The sequence below is a fragment of the Myotis daubentonii genome, chromosome 15 (assembly GCF_963259705.1).
Source record: "Myotis daubentonii chromosome 15, mMyoDau2.1, whole genome shotgun sequence".
Classification (NCBI taxonomy): Eukaryota; Metazoa; Chordata; class Mammalia; order Chiroptera; family Vespertilionidae; genus Myotis; species Myotis daubentonii.
This window is the reverse complement of record NC_081854.1, coordinates 16,990,193-17,006,894: the sequence shown is the minus strand read 5'-3', so window position 1 is coordinate 17,006,894 and position 16,702 is coordinate 16,990,193. Positions and strand designations below refer to the sequence as shown.

Sequence of the window (16,702 nt, the reverse complement as noted above, 5' to 3'; positions counted from 1 at the left end):
CAAGAGGCTTCTCTAGCCTGCAGTCTCTCTAGCTTTGGGGGATGCCCTCTTCTCCAAGAGATTCCAAAGGACCCCCTCAGGTCAAATTTAGCTCCATAAAGGGTGAGGTCATTTCTAATTCTGTGGGCATCTCACTGAACTGGGACATTTGAGCCAAAGCCTTAGTTGTATTAGCAACATTTCCAATTACGGCCTATTAACAAGGAGAATAGAGTCGCATTTAGCATATGCAAATAAGTCTATTGCCATGAAAACAAAAATACCCAAGAAGACTTAAGAAATTTTTGGGGGAGAAGTCAAACAGGGAGAAAAAAAAGGTCAGTATTGCTACCAACATGGGTGTCTTTCTGTGTATTTCTGTTGCCCACAACAGTGTCCAGGCACCCTCAACTGGCCCCCCTGAAAAAGGGACAGAGCTCAAATTCCTGTGACCTCATCACATACTCCCACCAGTCATCACACAACCACTGACCATCCTTTGAGGGACTCAGTGTCACCTCCGCTGTGGAGATGGTGCAACTAAAACAAATCAGAGGTATGATCCGGTGTGGAATGTGGCCTTAAGTAAAAAATAATGACAATGTCAGCTCTGATTTTTGTGTGTTTATTGACTCAATGTAAGTCTTCTAAGGACTCTCCACCCTCACAACAAATCTATTTAAAGGGCACAAAAAATTATTCAGAGTTTAGTAACATATAGGAGCGGAGGAGGGTCACTAATATTTTACATCCAGCTCAACCGGCACACTTTCAGTGGAACTGATGGGGTTGGACACTTCACACTGATAATTCCCAGCATCCTCCCTCCTGACGGGGTCTATGGTGAGGGTTCTGTTGTTCCAGGACAGCTTCATCCGCTCCGTCAGCCGCAGTTTCATGCCATTGAAGAACCACTGGGTGGAGACTGCATTTGTGTAGCAGGTGAGGACCACGGAATCCTTATGCTCCATGACTGTTGTGTTGCTGGCTAGGAGGGTGGGCACTCTCACAGGCTCTGCAGAGACACAGAGGGTATGACTTATTGAGAGTGGGCTTGGGGCCACAAAAATAAATCAGACATCTCAGGCTCTCCCGTCCAGTGTAAGGTCACCAGAGGATTGTCCTGGCCTCTGGAGAAGGACCAGTCTTTGTTCAGGTTTCAATGTGTTAGAAGGAAGGCTGCACCTCCTCTCTGACCCCAGATCACACCAGGGTGACCCCTGACCTGTTCCCACAGACATCTCTGTAGTATCAGCACATGAAACCCTTTCCAGCCCATGAGTACAATAACCTCATCATCAAGATAAAACTTTCATGAGCTTTTATTGATTTTTCCCCGTAAAACTTTATTTGACTTTAAATATGATCAGGTCCCACTTTTCATGTAAACTTACATGTATGTTAGAGAATGTGGGCTTACCATATGTCCATCTCTGGGGCCAAGGGAACTTTACAGAAAGTTAAAAAAAAGCATTTACCCCTTGTTAAATAATTCACTAGGCAATATAGATGGTCCACCCCAGTCTTTATGACCTTGGAGCAGAAGAAGTTCCATCTAAAGTTCCGTTCCTCAGTCAGCACAGGACTTTATTTTCTGGTCAGCAGATTGAATAGCACCATGAACAAAATTGCTAGAGAAGTGGTTATTATCTTTTAAAAAGTTGAAATATAAGGAAACTACTTGATATGGTCAAGGCCATACATGAAAGCCCACAGCTTACACAATACTCCATGAAGATACTCAGAAAATGTTACGAAGATCATGAACAAGACAAGATGCTGCTTTCCCCAATTTTCAACATAGTACTGGAAGTCCTGGCCAGAACAACTAGGCAGGAAGATAAAATAAGAAATACCCAAATTGAAAAAAAAAAAGAAGAAAATAATCTTTTAAGAAAGACAACATAATCTTACATGTAGAAAACCCTAAAGATTACCACACACACACACACACACACACACACTTTGTTAGAAAGAATAAATAAGGCAAAGTTACAGGAGACAAAATCAACAGCATCATTTCTCCTTAAGAAAACAGTTCCATTTACAATAGCATCAGAAAGAATAGCATACTTAGGAATAAACTTAATTCGTAAAAAGGAAAATGTATACACTGAACATTACCAAGTGTTCCTGAAAGAAAGTAAAGAAGAAACAAACACATGAAAAGACATCCATGTCCATGGATTGGAAGACCCCGACTTATCTACATGTTTAACACAGTCCTTATAAAAACCCCACTGACTTTTTTTGCAGAAATAGAAAAATACATCCTAGAATACAAGTGGAATTTCAGTGGACCCCCAAATGGTCGCAACAATCTTACAGAAGAAGAATGAAATTGGAAGTTTCGTACTTTCTAATTTGAAAGCTTACTATAGAGCGAAAGTAACCAGAATAGTGTGACAGGGGCACAAGAACTTCTATTCACCAAAAGACACAATCAAATGGTTTGGGTGGAGAGAGGACAGTCTTTTCAACAAATGGTGTTGAACAGCCATATCCACATGCAAAACAAATGCAGTGGACTGTTGCTTATACCAGACACAAAAATTCAGTCAAAATGGATGGAATCCTAAATGTGAGACCTAAAATTATAAAACTCTTAAGGGGAAGCATTATGACATTGGATTTGGCAATTATTTCTTAAACATGACACTAAGAACACAGGCAAAAAAATTAGATAAATTGGATTTTGTCAAAATGAAAAAAATTTGTTTAACAAGGGACAAAATAGAGTGAAAAGTGACCTATGGAATGAGATAAAATATTTTGAAAATCATGTATAGGATGAGGGGTTAATATCTAGAATATACAAAGAACTCATACAATAAAACAACAACAACAGAACCAAATAACCTGATTTTAAAAATAGGCAAAGCATTTGAATAGGCCAGTGATGGTGAAACTTTTGAGCTCGGTGTGTCAGCATTTTGAAAAACCCTAACTTAACTCTGGTGCCATGTCACATATAGAAGTTTTTTGATATTTGCAACCATAGTAAAACAAAGATTTATATGTTTGATATTTATTTTATATATTTAAATGCCATTTAACAAAGAAAAATCAACCAAAAAAATGAGTTTGTGTGTCACCTCTGACACGCGTGTCATAGGTTCGCCATCACTGGAATAGGCATTTCTCCAGAGAAGATACACAAATGGCCAACAAACAGGAAAAGATGTTCAACAACACTATCACACAAAAATGCAAATCAAAACTCTCAAGGTTGGAGTTGTTGCTTGTGATGTTGGGTGTGTGTACCCGACTGTGCAGGTGACAGAGAGAACTGCCCTGTGTGGTACCTTTGAGTCCTCCAAAGGCTTCTTCAATCAGAGTTGGATCTCTCACCTCTCAGCCAACTTGAGTCCTTAAAAGAATATGGCAGATCTGTGTTGTGTATCACAAGACAAATGCATGAGGATCTGAGTGCTCAGGGAATGTAAGGCCTCCAGCTCTGTGAACGGGAGAAAGTACAGACTTTCTCAGGTGTCAGTGAAGTGTCAGGGTTTGATCATGGAAAGACATAAGACTGGGAGATAGAGCCCTGACCGGTTTGGCTCAGTGGATGGAGCGTCGGCCTGCGGACTCAAGGGTCCCAGGTTCGATTCCGGTCAGGGCATGTACCTTGATTGTGGGCACATCCCCAATGGGGAGTGTGCAGGAGTCAGCTGATCGATGTTTCTCTCTCATCGATGTTTCTAACGCTCTAACCCTCTCCCTTCCTCTCTGTAAAAAATCAATAAAATATATTAAAAAAGTACTGGGAGACAAAGACCACCCCCGATTTCTTCCGGATTTTCACAGACCAGCTGACTGCCTGGATGACAGGGGACCATTCCTTCCAGCTGCACAGACCTCCATTGTCCAGCCGAAATGTGTTTCTATGAAACACCATTTTCAGAACATCCTACAGCCTGGGCTTTGAGGAGAAATAACACATGGGGACCGGGAGCAACCCCATGATCAGTTGACTCCTCAGGCCCCTGGGCCAAGAGGTGGAGCAGGCCTTCCCAGGTCAGTGTGAGCCAATAAATCATAGAGCAGAGTCTGAGGAATGAGCTAGAAAAGAGTGAGCACAGGCCAAAGCTTGGTCATTAAAGTCATTCTCCCTCTGCTGAGGGCAGATACAGAAAGGGTGAGGGACAGCAATAGGGTAGCATGGACTTGCTGAAATTCTGACCCTTGTGAACCATTTGTGTTTGGTGTTTATGAGATATAAATTTGGAAATAATTTAAAATCTTCCACGTGTGAAATTTATTATTAATACTCAAATTGTTGGAAGGGCTATTTCTCTAAAGGGCAGCAAAGGATCTGAGACGTGGGGCAGGGACAGGGGGTTTGTCCTTCGTGGCCAGAATTTTAAGGACTCTGCATCCAGGTTCCAGTTTCTGAAGAGATTTTGGATCATTTATTTATTCATTCAATCACCATTTATTTTTCTTAATTCATCAAAAGCAACTGAGTGTTACATAATGGTCCCTGAACTGGTTGCAAGTGTAGAGTGAGGAGTGAGCAGGCAAAGTCCTTTCCTTTATACCCAGTGGGAGTGACACTAACACATCAGGAAACAAATAAGTGGTTTCAAGTCCAGGGCAGGGAAGCGTGGATCAGCCACCTGAGGGGAGGGCCTGGACATTCCAAGATTGACTCTGATTTTTACTGCAGGTAATTTGGTTTTGGAGTTAAAACAATTTAATTCTCCATTTCCTTTCCTTCCCCAGACCAGAATCTCTCCCTCTGAGCTGAGGATGCCTAAGAAGGAAGGATCTGAACCAATGGTTGGTCTAGGGAACCACAGACACCTAATAGGCCCCTGGGGTGGAGGAGAGGATGGGGCTCTGGCTGCAGACAGACCTCAGGTGACTCTGATCAGCTGCTCATGGTCTGTAGGACTCTGTTTTAGTGACTGTATCTCCCTGTGCCTGGGTTTCCTCTCAATGAAGGCGGGTAGATATTTGGCTGCCAGGTTGTCAGTGTATTAATCATGAAATATTCACAGTATCTGACTAAAGATGATCAAATAAGAGGTATCTCTTCTTGATCAACTCTAAGAGAGAATCCCCTTGGCTGGTCCCTGCTAAGTGAGGGTCTGCCAGGAGCATCTATCCGCCTCTGTTCCTCCCTGGGGATACTTACCTTTCACTTCACTCTCCTAAGTCCCCCAGAATAGTCATCTAATGACCTGGGGACCTTATCTAGCTGTGCTCTTCACACATAGCCTCAGGTGAAGGACCAGACTCCATTTCTGCCCAGATGTAGCTTTTTGGGACTGAGCCCTGGCTGATGACCAGCTCAGAAGCCTTGTGACTCAGACACTCAGGAAACCATTGAACTCAGTCAGCCTTTCCCAGGAGCTCAAACCCAACCTGTCACACACTCCCCAGGGTCCCTGGGGTCAGGAGCTCTAGGAGAAGGGCCTGGGAAGGGGCTTCCTTAGCTGACTTACTCTATGAGGATTCCATGCCAGGCTCTGACCTAGCCCTGCAGGGTCTTTCCCAGGGTCATGGTCATGGGGAGGGGCCCAGAGGCCTGGACTGAGACTGGTCTCCCTCTGCTGAGTCACTCCTATCAGACTGGCCCTTCTCTCTGTGGAGAATATCTGCAGGGCTGGGATCCGGGATAGGAACTCTGACCTTAGGAAGTTTGTCTCCACTGTGTGTGTCCTGCACTAAATGCCCAAACCCAACCCTGAATGTGAGGCAGAGGAGGATGGAGCAGGGTCCAGGGCTATTAGTTCTGTGTGTGAAGTGAAATTCACCCACCCAACACCCAGAGGTCAGAGAGTAATCACTCACGGTATACACGGAGCCGTCCAAATCCTATTTCTTTTTTTGAATCTCGAAGGTGGGCTACTATGGTGTAGTATCCTGTGTCCTTCCGTGTGACCCTCTTTAACAGCATGGATCCATCACTGTTTACTTTCTCTCGACCGCTGTATGCAGGCCCTAATGCGTGTACTCTTAAGTCCACTATAATAGATGCAATATTCCGATGGGATCTCGCCCCTTCCCCCCTGTACCACAGAAAGCCCACAGCATCCGGAGGCTTGTTGCGGATACGCAGAAGCACATCCTTCCCTTCGGCAGCATTGGTCTACACAATAGCGAGCTGGGCAGTGGTGGGCGGGTTCCAGAAGGTTAAGAGTGAGACTAGAAGAGAAAAGAGAAATGGGTCAATATTTGGATCTATGTATTGGAATGGGAAGATGCGGCCCTTTATACTGAGCAAGTCTCTTCATCTCTTCATCTCTTCGCCTTTGTCTGTGTGTGAGTGTGTGTGGCCCCCATGGCCAAGGTCAGCAGCACGGCCACCAATACGTCAGCACCTCGGAACCTGTTATTTTTGTTAGTTTGTTTTGAATACTCTTCCCCAGGTGTCTGCCTGGCTCACCTTCTCACTGCCCTAAGACTCCTGATGACACTCAGAATGTCCTTGAGAGACACCTGTGGTGACCACCTCCTCTAAAAACCCGATGTCTCCATTTTCTGACCTGTCCCTGTTCTCTTCACCTCATGGAACTTGTGGGTCCCTGACCTGACATCTAGATCTTTCCTTGTCTGTCTCCTCTCTGTAGAAGGTGAGCTCCGTCAGGGAAGAGGTTTGTCTGATCTGTTGTACCCCAGGGCCTGCAGCAGGCTGAAATGCCTGTGGGTAAATGAATGAATCCCAGGGTCCTGCACCCTCCTGGGGTGCATGTGCCCATTTCTGAGGTTGGTGGTAAAGACAACGCGTAGTGTCCTTGGTGAAGTTTTTCTGGTGTCTCCTCACATAAATTGTTATTATTATAATCAGTCTACAAAATTCAATACTCAGTAAGGAATAGCTTAAGAAATGAACAGCAATCAAGGTTTTCCTGCCCTTCACCACTTTCAAATCCTGAGATGTTGTGGTTGTGGAACTCCCTCCCCAATCCTGCTCTGCTCCCCTGCCCTTTCCCTTCAGGTCCACATATCAGCCTCCCTTTTCTCCCAGAGGCTGTCCTCCTCAGGAGATCTTAACCAGTCTCTGTCCCCCATCCTCCCATCCACCCCCAGGAATTGTCCCCTCCTTACTGGCCAGCAGGAGCCCCTGCCAGGGGACAAGCCCTCTGTGAGCAAAGGCTGAAGGGGACTCCATGGTGACTGCTGCCTTCTCTGTCCCTCCCTCTGTGGGAAGAACTTGGGCTCCAGTAAGGCTCACAGGCACTGCTCTCCGGACAGGTAGGATCTGCTGTCCCTCCTCCCCATGTGCTGAGCCTCCTCCTGGGGCCAGATCACTTCTCTCCTCACGTGGGCCAGGGTGGGGTCTGTGCTTAGGAAGCTCACTCGCCCTCCCCTCTTTCCTGCCACCCCTGTCTCCTCCTTGCAGTTTACTTTTACTCTATATTTCAGTTCTCTGGGAATTGCTGAGGCCTCTGAACACACACACACATGCACACACACAGGCACACGGCATCCAGAAAAGCACTAGCCTGGGGCATCCAATTCCTGGTCACTCTCCCTGGCTCCCTGGTGCCTGCACAGTAGCCTCCCCCATAGCCCTCTCTCTTTCACATTTGACTTTTCTCCTCAGAGAAGGAGTTCTGCGGCCACCTCAGGAAAATTGTCACAGGGGTGTCACCGCTGCTGTGCATCGGATCTCCTGTGAAACTTTGTAAATATTGCAATGCCCAGTTAACATATTTAAAAAGCTGCTTCAGCCCTGACCAGGTGACTCAGTTTGTTGGAGCATGGTTCCATGCACCAAAAAGGTTGTGGGTTCGATTCCTGGTCACAACACATACTTAGGTTGCAAGTTTGATCCTGGTTGGGACAACAGATTCTCTCTCTCTCTCTCTCTCTCTCTCTCTCTCTCTCTCTCTCTCTCTTTCTCCCCATGATGAGGAGACACCCCTCCCCTTCTCCTGTGCACAGGGAGGGTCTCCAGATCCTGTTAAAATGCAGGTGTGCAGTGGACCAGAGACTCTACATCTGACGAGCTCTCGGGGAGGTGGATCTTACTGGCCTGTGGAGCCCACTTGCAACAGGAAGGCTGATGGAGGCACGTGTTCCCTGTGAGGGTGACCCACTCATCCCAGCATTGGCCTCTGCTGTATCTTGGCCTTGGGTCTGTCAGCACCACACAGAGAGCACCACAGGCCCAAAAACTGGGGATTATTTCTGTTTGTGACACAGAAACCCAGCTGGGCACCGGGTCTGCCCCATGTTCTCAAATGTTCTGGGAAGGTTGGATTTCCTCCCAGCAGGAAGGCCACAGAGGTGACTATGGGGGTGAGAAGGGGTCAAGCTGGGTGATGACTGCAGAGGGGACCCTCCCTCTACCTCAGGTTGTCACCAGTCTGGCCTTTGCTTCCAGGGACAGAGACCCAGAACTGGATGTCTCAGAAGGACCTGCAGTTCCTGAGTGTGAAGGGAAAGGTGTCCTGTGTATCTTGGGAGAAGAAGACGGTGGTAGGAGTTCATGTGCTGTGGGCTCCCAGGTACGTGGGGAATGGTTTCAAGGAGACCCTCCCTCTCTATTTCTGTTGGTTGAGCCTGTCCATGTGCTCCCTGACTGTTGGGGCAGCCTCTGACCTCTGCCTGGGAGACTTGCTTGTGGTCCCCTCTCCTTGCCCATTGGTAGTGCCAGGCATGGGGTGGGGACCAGCACAAAGCCGCTGAGAGAGCTGGTGCTCCTCTGTCAAAATAAGAAACATTCAAACCTGTGAGAACTTTTATGAATTCATTTGAGCCACAGTGAAATCATAGGCCTGTTAACAGGACCTCAAATCCTGCAGAGAATGGCCATTTTGCAGCTTATTTTATACATTACTAGTATAATCAAAGGAGAAGATGAAAATAGTTGCATGGAATCCATTAGGAGGTTAGAGAAAGTATATTGAGGAAATCCCTAAAGTTAACAAAAGGCAAAAGGGAGAACATATTGTTTTTTACTTTGGTGGGCCCAGGATCATTAACAGTTACAGCATGTAGAGAGGTTATGCAAGGAACCAGGTAACATAAGGAGTCTGTGGTATCCTATGCTGATCCCAGAGGTGGTGTCTTCAAATTGTCTTGCAAAGAAAAAATTACTCTGAAATGTCAAAGGTATGTTATCCAAGATGCATAGAACAGGGAACAGGGCTCATTTAAGGTAAAGTCCGACCTTTGCTAAGGAAGCTGTAGGCCTGGGACATGACGACCTGCCATCACCTGCCCAGTTAGGAATTTGTGATCAGACCACACTGTGCAGTTACTTTGGGTCACTGAGCTTGTCAGTCCTGCCGTGTGCCCCCATGGGCTTGTCAGGCTTATTTTACAGTCCCCCTTTTATTCACAGGCCCTAGAAGTAGCAGGTGGGATGGAGCAGGCACGAGGGCGGGGTCCAAAAGGGCCTGTGGGAGCAGGGGATGGAAATCAGGCTCCTTCTCCAGCTCCTTAGGGAAAGCCAGGTTCATGTGTGAATTCCCTGTGTTGTCTCTGTGTTTAAATGTCCCCCCTGGAGAGCAGGAGAAGACCTGAAGCCAATGTCAGGTGCTGCACCAGGGATGCTGACCAGAGGGTAGGAGATGACCCTGACACCTGAACAGAGGTGGGCTTTGGCCTTCAACCTGAAAAACCAGTCAGTCGGAGCCCAGTCACTGTGGGTCCCAGGCCTCCTGACTCCATCCCAGAGCAGAGTGAGCCCAGTGAGAAGACAGGCATTGTCCAGAGTATTATGAGTCCAGTGTCCTGAGAACTTCCCCCTCTGGTGGATGTGCTGTTTCAGGAGGAGCTCTCTGTCCCAAAATTTTCAAAGGAAGGGCCTGGTGGTTCTCTTCTGAGGCTTTTAGTAGAGTGTCTCGAACTTGGAGGGCTGATCCCCCAAATGCCCTGTGTGTCTCCATCGTAGCTTTGGGGTGTTGCATCCAAGTCATCTGTGATTCTGTCCATCATTTGCTATAGGACTCTCTGCATGGCTTGGAGCTGGAGTAGCTCAGATGGAGACTTAATCAGAGAAGCCTGTAGGTTCTTGTTAGGGCAGTGATGGCGAACCTTTTGAGCTCGGCGTGTCAGCATTTTGAAAAACCCTAACTTAACTCTGGTGCCGTGTCACATATAGAAATTTTTTGATATTTGCAACCATAGTAAAACAAAGACTTATATTTTTGATATTTATTTTATATATTTAAATGCCATTTAACAAAGAAAAATCAGCCAAAAAAATGAGTTCACGTGTCACCTATGACACGCATGTCACAGGTTCGCCATCACTGTGTTAGGGGAGGGGAACCCCATGAAACCCTCAGCCCCTCTGACATAGAAGCAACTCCAGATCCTGGGATCTCCTGTCCCATCCTGTACAGGAAGTCTCCCAGGACACCATGGGCTGATGAGATGCCTTTAGGGATGGTAGGCAGGTGTACCACAGTCCAGGGACCTTGGGGATGGGGAGTTATCCCCTAATTCCTTTGAGTTCAGTGTGGGCACCCTCCTCCCCTAGTAGTAACTCTACCTGGGGTGGAGGATCCAGGTGTCTGCCAGGTCAGGGATCTGCTAACAGTGAGAGGTCAGACCTCCCTTTATTCCCTTAAAATCACAATGCTCCCTATCTCCATCTTGTGAATGATCCCTAATCTACCCAAGGGCCTGTCCTCCCTCCTGGCTGTAAGTGGGATAAAGACCCAATCCTGGCCCTAGCTGGGTTGGCTCAGTGAGTAGAGTGTTGGCCTGCAGACTGTGGGGTCCTGGATTTGATTCCTGGTCAGGGCACATGCCTGGGCTGCGGGCTCGATCCCCAGTGTGGGGCATGCAGGAGGCAGCCGATCAATGGTTCTCTCTCATCATTGACATTTCCATCTCTCTCTCCCTTTCCCTTCCTCTCTGAAATCAATTAAAATATATATTTTTTAAAAAGACCCAACCCTGGGACATCCCCAAGCACTTGCTGGCCTCCTCTTAGGCTGACAGCAATGTCTTCGTGTTGATAAGGAACATGCTCGCATTGCAAGCGTCACACAGGTGACAGGCTTCCATTGGTGGTTTCCCTCATCATTTAATGAGTGTTTACTGAGCATCTGTAATGTGTCAGGCCCTGGGATGGGCCTTGGGACCTGAGAGAACAGGACATGGTTGGGACCTGTGCTCATGGAGTTTGCCTTGTAACAAAGACAGGCTCCCAGAGAAATCACAGCACCGAGGACTTAATGAAAATCCTGAGAAGGGCAGTGAAGAAAAAGATCTGGTGTGTCCAGAGCATGTACCTGAGTCTCAGCTGGACTGTGAATCTCAGAGAGCACTTCTGAAGTGTGAATGGCCATTCGCCCCTTAAAGGACAGAGGGTGGTGAGGAAGAGCTGCCTGCAGAGGACTGGCCTTTGGTGGGCAGAGGTCAGGCTGCATGGAGGAACTCACAGAGTCTAGAGTGCGCAGCCTGGAGAGCGAGAAGTGCTGTGGACTTGGTGATGCTGGTGAGGTAGGACCTGGTGGGCTTGGAAACTGCTCCAGTGGGGTCAGCAGCCCCCTGGAGAGGCTGCAGGAAACGGAGTAGCTTTGCTGCCCTCTGGTGGACAAGCAGAAAAATGAGCCAAAAAGGTCATGCTACGTTTTGGTATTTTTTTGAGTTTTGTATTTTCTACTCAACTTATATCTTAAGCAATATATCATGTGTATATATAATTTTAAACATATTTACTGAGTTAAAGTTGACATATAATACACTTAAAATATTAAAGGTATATAATTTAATAAGTTTTGCCAGATGCGGGCACCAGAGAAGTTGTTACAATGAAGATAATGAACATGTTCTTCACTCTTAAAGCCTCCTCAGGCCCTCTTAAAATTTCATCGTTCTTCTCTCCCACCTTATCCCCTAGTGTTAAGGAAACTCTCATCGGTTTTCTGTCATTATAGATGAGTTTACATTTTCTAGACTTTTCTAAATTTGAATCATACAATATGTAATATTGGGCTATGGTTGGCTTCTTGACTCAACAAGATTATCCTGAAATAGTTATTTCTGTTTTATCCTTTAGTTCTATTTCATTATAGGGTTGCTCCAAACATGCTTATCCATTCACCCATTCATGGTCATTCGTGTTATTTCCCATTTTGGGTTATGACAGTAAACTTGCTATGAACATTTGTACAGAAAGGTCTTTAGCACAAAGAATTAGGTGCTTGTAAAACCATTGAAGGGCTAGAGAAATGGAAGTTAGGGAGTTGCCACTGGAAGTCTGGTTTCAAGGTCCCACTGCCACAGCCCCACCCAAAGGTAAAAAAACAACAACACACACAACACCTGCAGAGCCTATCCATCTGTCAACACATTAGCAGAAATAATCTCCCATCCAGCTTCCAAACTACACACAAGTGCATCATAGAGGCTAAATTTAATTCACACCTGGATTCCCAGTCATTAGAAGTGGGAAAGGTGGTATTTAACCTTTCAACCCCTCTGGTATAGGAGGAAATATAGAAAGGGGTGGAGCATAGATGTCAAGTGCCAATAGACAATACATGGCATATCTGAGTCCACTGGCAGGCTGTGTGACTCTAGGCAAGTGATCCCACCTTAAAAAGAGTTGGTTTCTTCATGTGATATCATAGAAAGATATTTGGTGTTCTTTTTTTTGTTCTTAAAACTGAGCAACTAAAACTCTGGAAATTTTCTCAGTGACAAGGGAGATAAGAGTGTCTTTTGTCCCGATGAGGCAACTTCTGACAGGCCTCTGGATAATTGCAGGGTGAGGGCAGGTTGCCATGAAGACCAAATCTTGATTAGAAGCTTGGAATTTTCAGCTGTCAACGTAAGAAACGTTTACACCCGTAGAGAAATTTATAAGTTTATAAGTTTATTTGATCCAAACTGATGACAATTGCCAGGAAACAAATGTCCATGGATTGAGAAAATGCTACAAGAATGGCAGTTTTGCACCTTATTTTATATATTACAACGAAAGGGGGAGGCGTAAGGGGTTACATGAAATCCATTGGTGTTAGGTTAGGGAGGCCAGAAAAAAGCAAAGCAGGGAAATCTGTGAGATTGGATGAAAAGTAAACAAATAGACACAGACTTCTTTTACATTGGTTGGTAAAGGATAGTTAGCAGCTAACAATTGGTTATGCTTATATGCATGCATACAAGTCCTTTAGTTGATCTCTTACCCCCCTACCTCCTGCCCCCCAACCCTCCCCGGCCGTCCCGCTGCAGTTTGACAATCTGTTTGAGGCAGCTCTGCCTCTGTATCTATTATTGTTCAAAAGTTTATAATGGTCTCTATTGTCCATGAATGAGTGAGATCATGTGGTATTTTTCCTTTATTGACTGGCTTATTTCACTTAGCATAATGCTCTCCAGTTCCATCCATGCCGTTGCAAATGGTAAGAGTTCCTTCCTTTTTACAGCAGCATAGTATTCCATCGTGTAGATGTACCACAGTTTTCTAATCCATTCATCTACTGATGGGCACTTAGGCTGTTTCCAGATCTTAGCTATGGTGAATTGTGCTGCTATGAACATAGGGGTGCATATATCCTTTCTGATTGGTGTTTCTGGTTTCTTGGGATATATTCCTAGAAGTGGGATCACAGGGTCAAATGGGAGTTCAATTTTCAGTTTTTTAAGGAAACTCCATACTGTCTTCCATAGTGGCTGCACCAGTCTGCATTCCCACCAGCAGTGCACAAGTGTTCCTTTTTCTCCACATCCTCTCCAGCACTTGTCGTTTGTTGATTTGTTGATGATAGCCAGTCTGACAGGTGTGAGATGGTACCTCATTGCTGTTTTGATTTGCATCTCTCGGATGATTAGTGACTTTGAGCATGTTTTCATATGTCTCTTGGCTTTCTGGATGTCCTCTTTTGAAAGGTGTCTATTTAGGTCCTTTGCCCATTTTTTGATTGGATTGTTTATCTTCCTTTTGTTAAGTTGTATGAGTTCCCTATAAATTTTGGAGATTAGGCCCTTATCAGATATGTCATTGGCAAATATGTTTTCCCACACAGTGGGTTTTCTCGTTGTTTTGTTGATGGTTTCTTTTGCTGTGCAGAAGCTTTTTATTTTGATGTAGTCCCATTTGTTCATTTTTTCTTTAGTTTCAAGTGCCCTAGGAGCTGTATCAGTGAAGAAATTGCTTCGGCATATGTCTGAGATTTTGTTGCCTTTGGATTCTTCTAGAATTTTTATGGTTTCCCGTCGTACATTTAAGTCCTTTATCCATTTTGAGTTTATTTTTGTGTATGGTGTCAGTTGGTGGTCTAGTTTCATTTTCTTGCATATATCTGTCCAATTTTCCCAGCACCATTTATTGAAGAGACTATCTTGGCTCCATTGTATGTTCTTGCCTCCTTTGTCAAATATTAATTGAGCATCTTGGTTCGGGCCGATTTCTGGGGTCTCTATTCTATTCCATTGATCTATATGCCTATTCTTGTGCCAGTACCAGGCAGTTTTGAGAACAGTGGCTTTGTAATACAACTTGATATCTGGTATTGAGATCCCACCTACTTTGTTCTTTTTCAGGATTGCTGCAGCTATTCGGGGTCTTTTTTTATTCCAGATGAATTTTGGGAGAGTTCGTTCTAGATCTCTGAAGTATGCCGTTGGTATTTTAATGGGAAGTGCGTTGAATTTATAGATTGCTTTGGGTAGTATGGACATTTTAATGATGTTGATTCTACCAATCCATGAACACGGTATGTTCTTCCATCTGTTTATGTCTTCCTCTATATCTTTTTTCAACGTCCTGTAGTTTTCTGAGTAGAGGTCTTTTACCTGTTTAGTTAAGTTTATTCCTAGGTAGCTTAATTTTTTTGGTGCAATGGTAAACGGGATTGTTTTTATAATCTCTCTTTCTGAAAGTTCACTATTGGTGTATAGAAATGCCTCAGATTTCTTGGGGTTAATTTTGTATCCTGCTACATTGCCAAATTCATGTATTAAGTCTAGTAGCTTTTTGATGGAATCTCTAGGGTTTTGTATGTATAATATCATGTCGTCTGCAAATAAGGACAGTTTTACTTCCTCTTTTCCAATTTGGATGCCTTTTATTTCTTCTCCTTGCCGAATTGCAATGGCTAACACTTCCAGTACTATGTTGAACAGGAGTGGTGAGAGGGGGCATCCCTGTCTTGTTCCTGTTCTTAGGGGAAATGGTGTTAGTTTTTGTCCATTGAGTATGATGTTGGCTGTGGGCCTGTCATATATGGCTTTTATTATGTTGAGGTATGATCCTTCTACTCCCACCTTGCTGAGAGTTTTTAACAAAAATGGGTGTTGAATTTTGTCAAATGCTTTTTCTGCATCAATTGATATGACCATGTGGTTTTTTTCTTTCAATTTGTTTATGTGATGTATCACGTTTATTGATTTTCGGATATTGTACCATCCTTGCATCCCTGGGATAAATCCTACTTGGTCATGGTGTATGATCTTTCTGATGTACTGCTGGATCCGATTTGCTAAGATTTTGTTGAGGATTTTGGCATCTATGTTCATGAGGGATATTGGCCTGTAATTCTCTTTCATTGTGTTGTCTTTACCTGGTTTTGGTATTAGGGTGATGCTGGCTTCATAGAATGAGCTTGGAAGTGTTCCTTCCTCTTGAATTTTTTGTAGTAGTCTGAGGAGGATAGGTTTTAGTTCTTCCTTGAATGTTTGGTAAAACTCCCCTGTGAAGCCTTCTCATCCTGGGCTTTTGTTTGCTGGAAGCTTTTTGATGACTGCTTCAATTTCTTCCATAGTTATTGGCCTGTTGAGATTTTTAGATTCTTCCTGATTGAGTTTTGGAATGTTGTATTTTTCTAGGAATTTGTCCATTTCCTCCATGTTGTCTAGTTTGTTGGAGTAGAGCTGTCCATAGTATTTTTTAACAATCATTTGTATTTCTGTGGGGTCTGTTGTTATTTCGCCTCTATCGTTTCTGATTTTATTTATTTGGGTCCTCTCTCTCTGCTTTTTGGTGAGTCTGGCTAGAGGTTTGTCAATCTTGTTTATCCTTTCAAAGAACCAGCTCTTGGTTTCATTGATTTTCTGTATTGTTTTATTGGTCTCTATGTCATTTATTTCTGCTCTAATCTTTATTATCTCCTTCCTTCTGCTCACTCTGGGGTTTTCTTGTTGCTCTCTTTCTAATTCTTTGAGTTGTAGAGTTAGATGATTTACTACCATTTTTTCTTGTTTTTTGAGATAGGCCTGTAGAGCTATAAACTTCCCTCTCAGGACTGCTTCCATTGTGTCCCATAGGTTTTGGATTGTTGTGTTTTCATTGTCATTAGTTTCCAGGATGTATTTAATTTCTTCTTTGATCTCATTGGTAACCCAATCAATATTTAATAACATGCTATTCAGCTTCCAGGTGTTTGAGTATTTTGGGTTGTTTTTATTGTGGTTTATTTCTAGTATTATGCCATCGTGGTCTTCGAAGATGCTTTTTATGATTTCAATCTTCTTGAATTTGGGGATACTTTGCTTGTGACCCAATATGTGTTCTATTTTTGAAGATGTACCATGAGCACCTGAGAAGAACGTATATTCCCTGGCTTTGGGGTGAAGTGTTCTGAAGATGTTTATTAAGTCCATCTGATCTAGTGAGTCATTTAGGATTGCTGTATCTTTACTGATTGTTTGTCTATAGGACTTATCCAGTGCTGTCAATGGTGTATTAAAGTCCCCTACTATGATTGTATTGTTGTCGATCTCTCCTTTGATATCTTCCAGGAGTTTTTTTATGAATTTGGGTGCTCCTACATTGGGTGCATATATGTTTACCAGGGTTATATCT

General features: G+C 44.3%; 1 protein-coding gene across 1 annotated transcript; it reads right to left on the bottom strand.

The window, feature by feature from the left end:
- Positions 1-588: 588 nt before the first annotated feature.
- LOC132216805 (carcinoembryonic antigen-related cell adhesion molecule 21-like) lies at positions 589-7,188 on the bottom strand. The gene is made up of 3 exons (XM_059666374.1): positions 7,036-7,188; positions 5,779-6,132; positions 589-994 (listed from the first exon to the last, which is right to left on the bottom strand). Exons 2-3 carry the CDS (start codon positions 5,882-5,884, stop codon positions 717-719), a joined length of 384 nt encoding a protein of 127 aa, XP_059522357.1. The 5' UTR covers positions 5,885-6,132; positions 7,036-7,188; the 3' UTR covers positions 589-716.
- Positions 7,189-16,702: the final 9,514 nt, after the last annotated feature.

Bases quoted from the DNA above. Each gene is read 5' to 3' on its own strand.
- LOC132216805 (XM_059666374.1), bottom strand. From the start codon at position 5,884: ATGCTGTTAAAGAGGGTCACACGGAAGGACACAGGATACTACACCATA. The intron at 995-5,778 runs GTGAGTGATTAC...GTGTCTCTGCAG, and splicing joins TGGACGGCTCCGTGTATACC to AGCCTGTGAGAGTGCCCACC.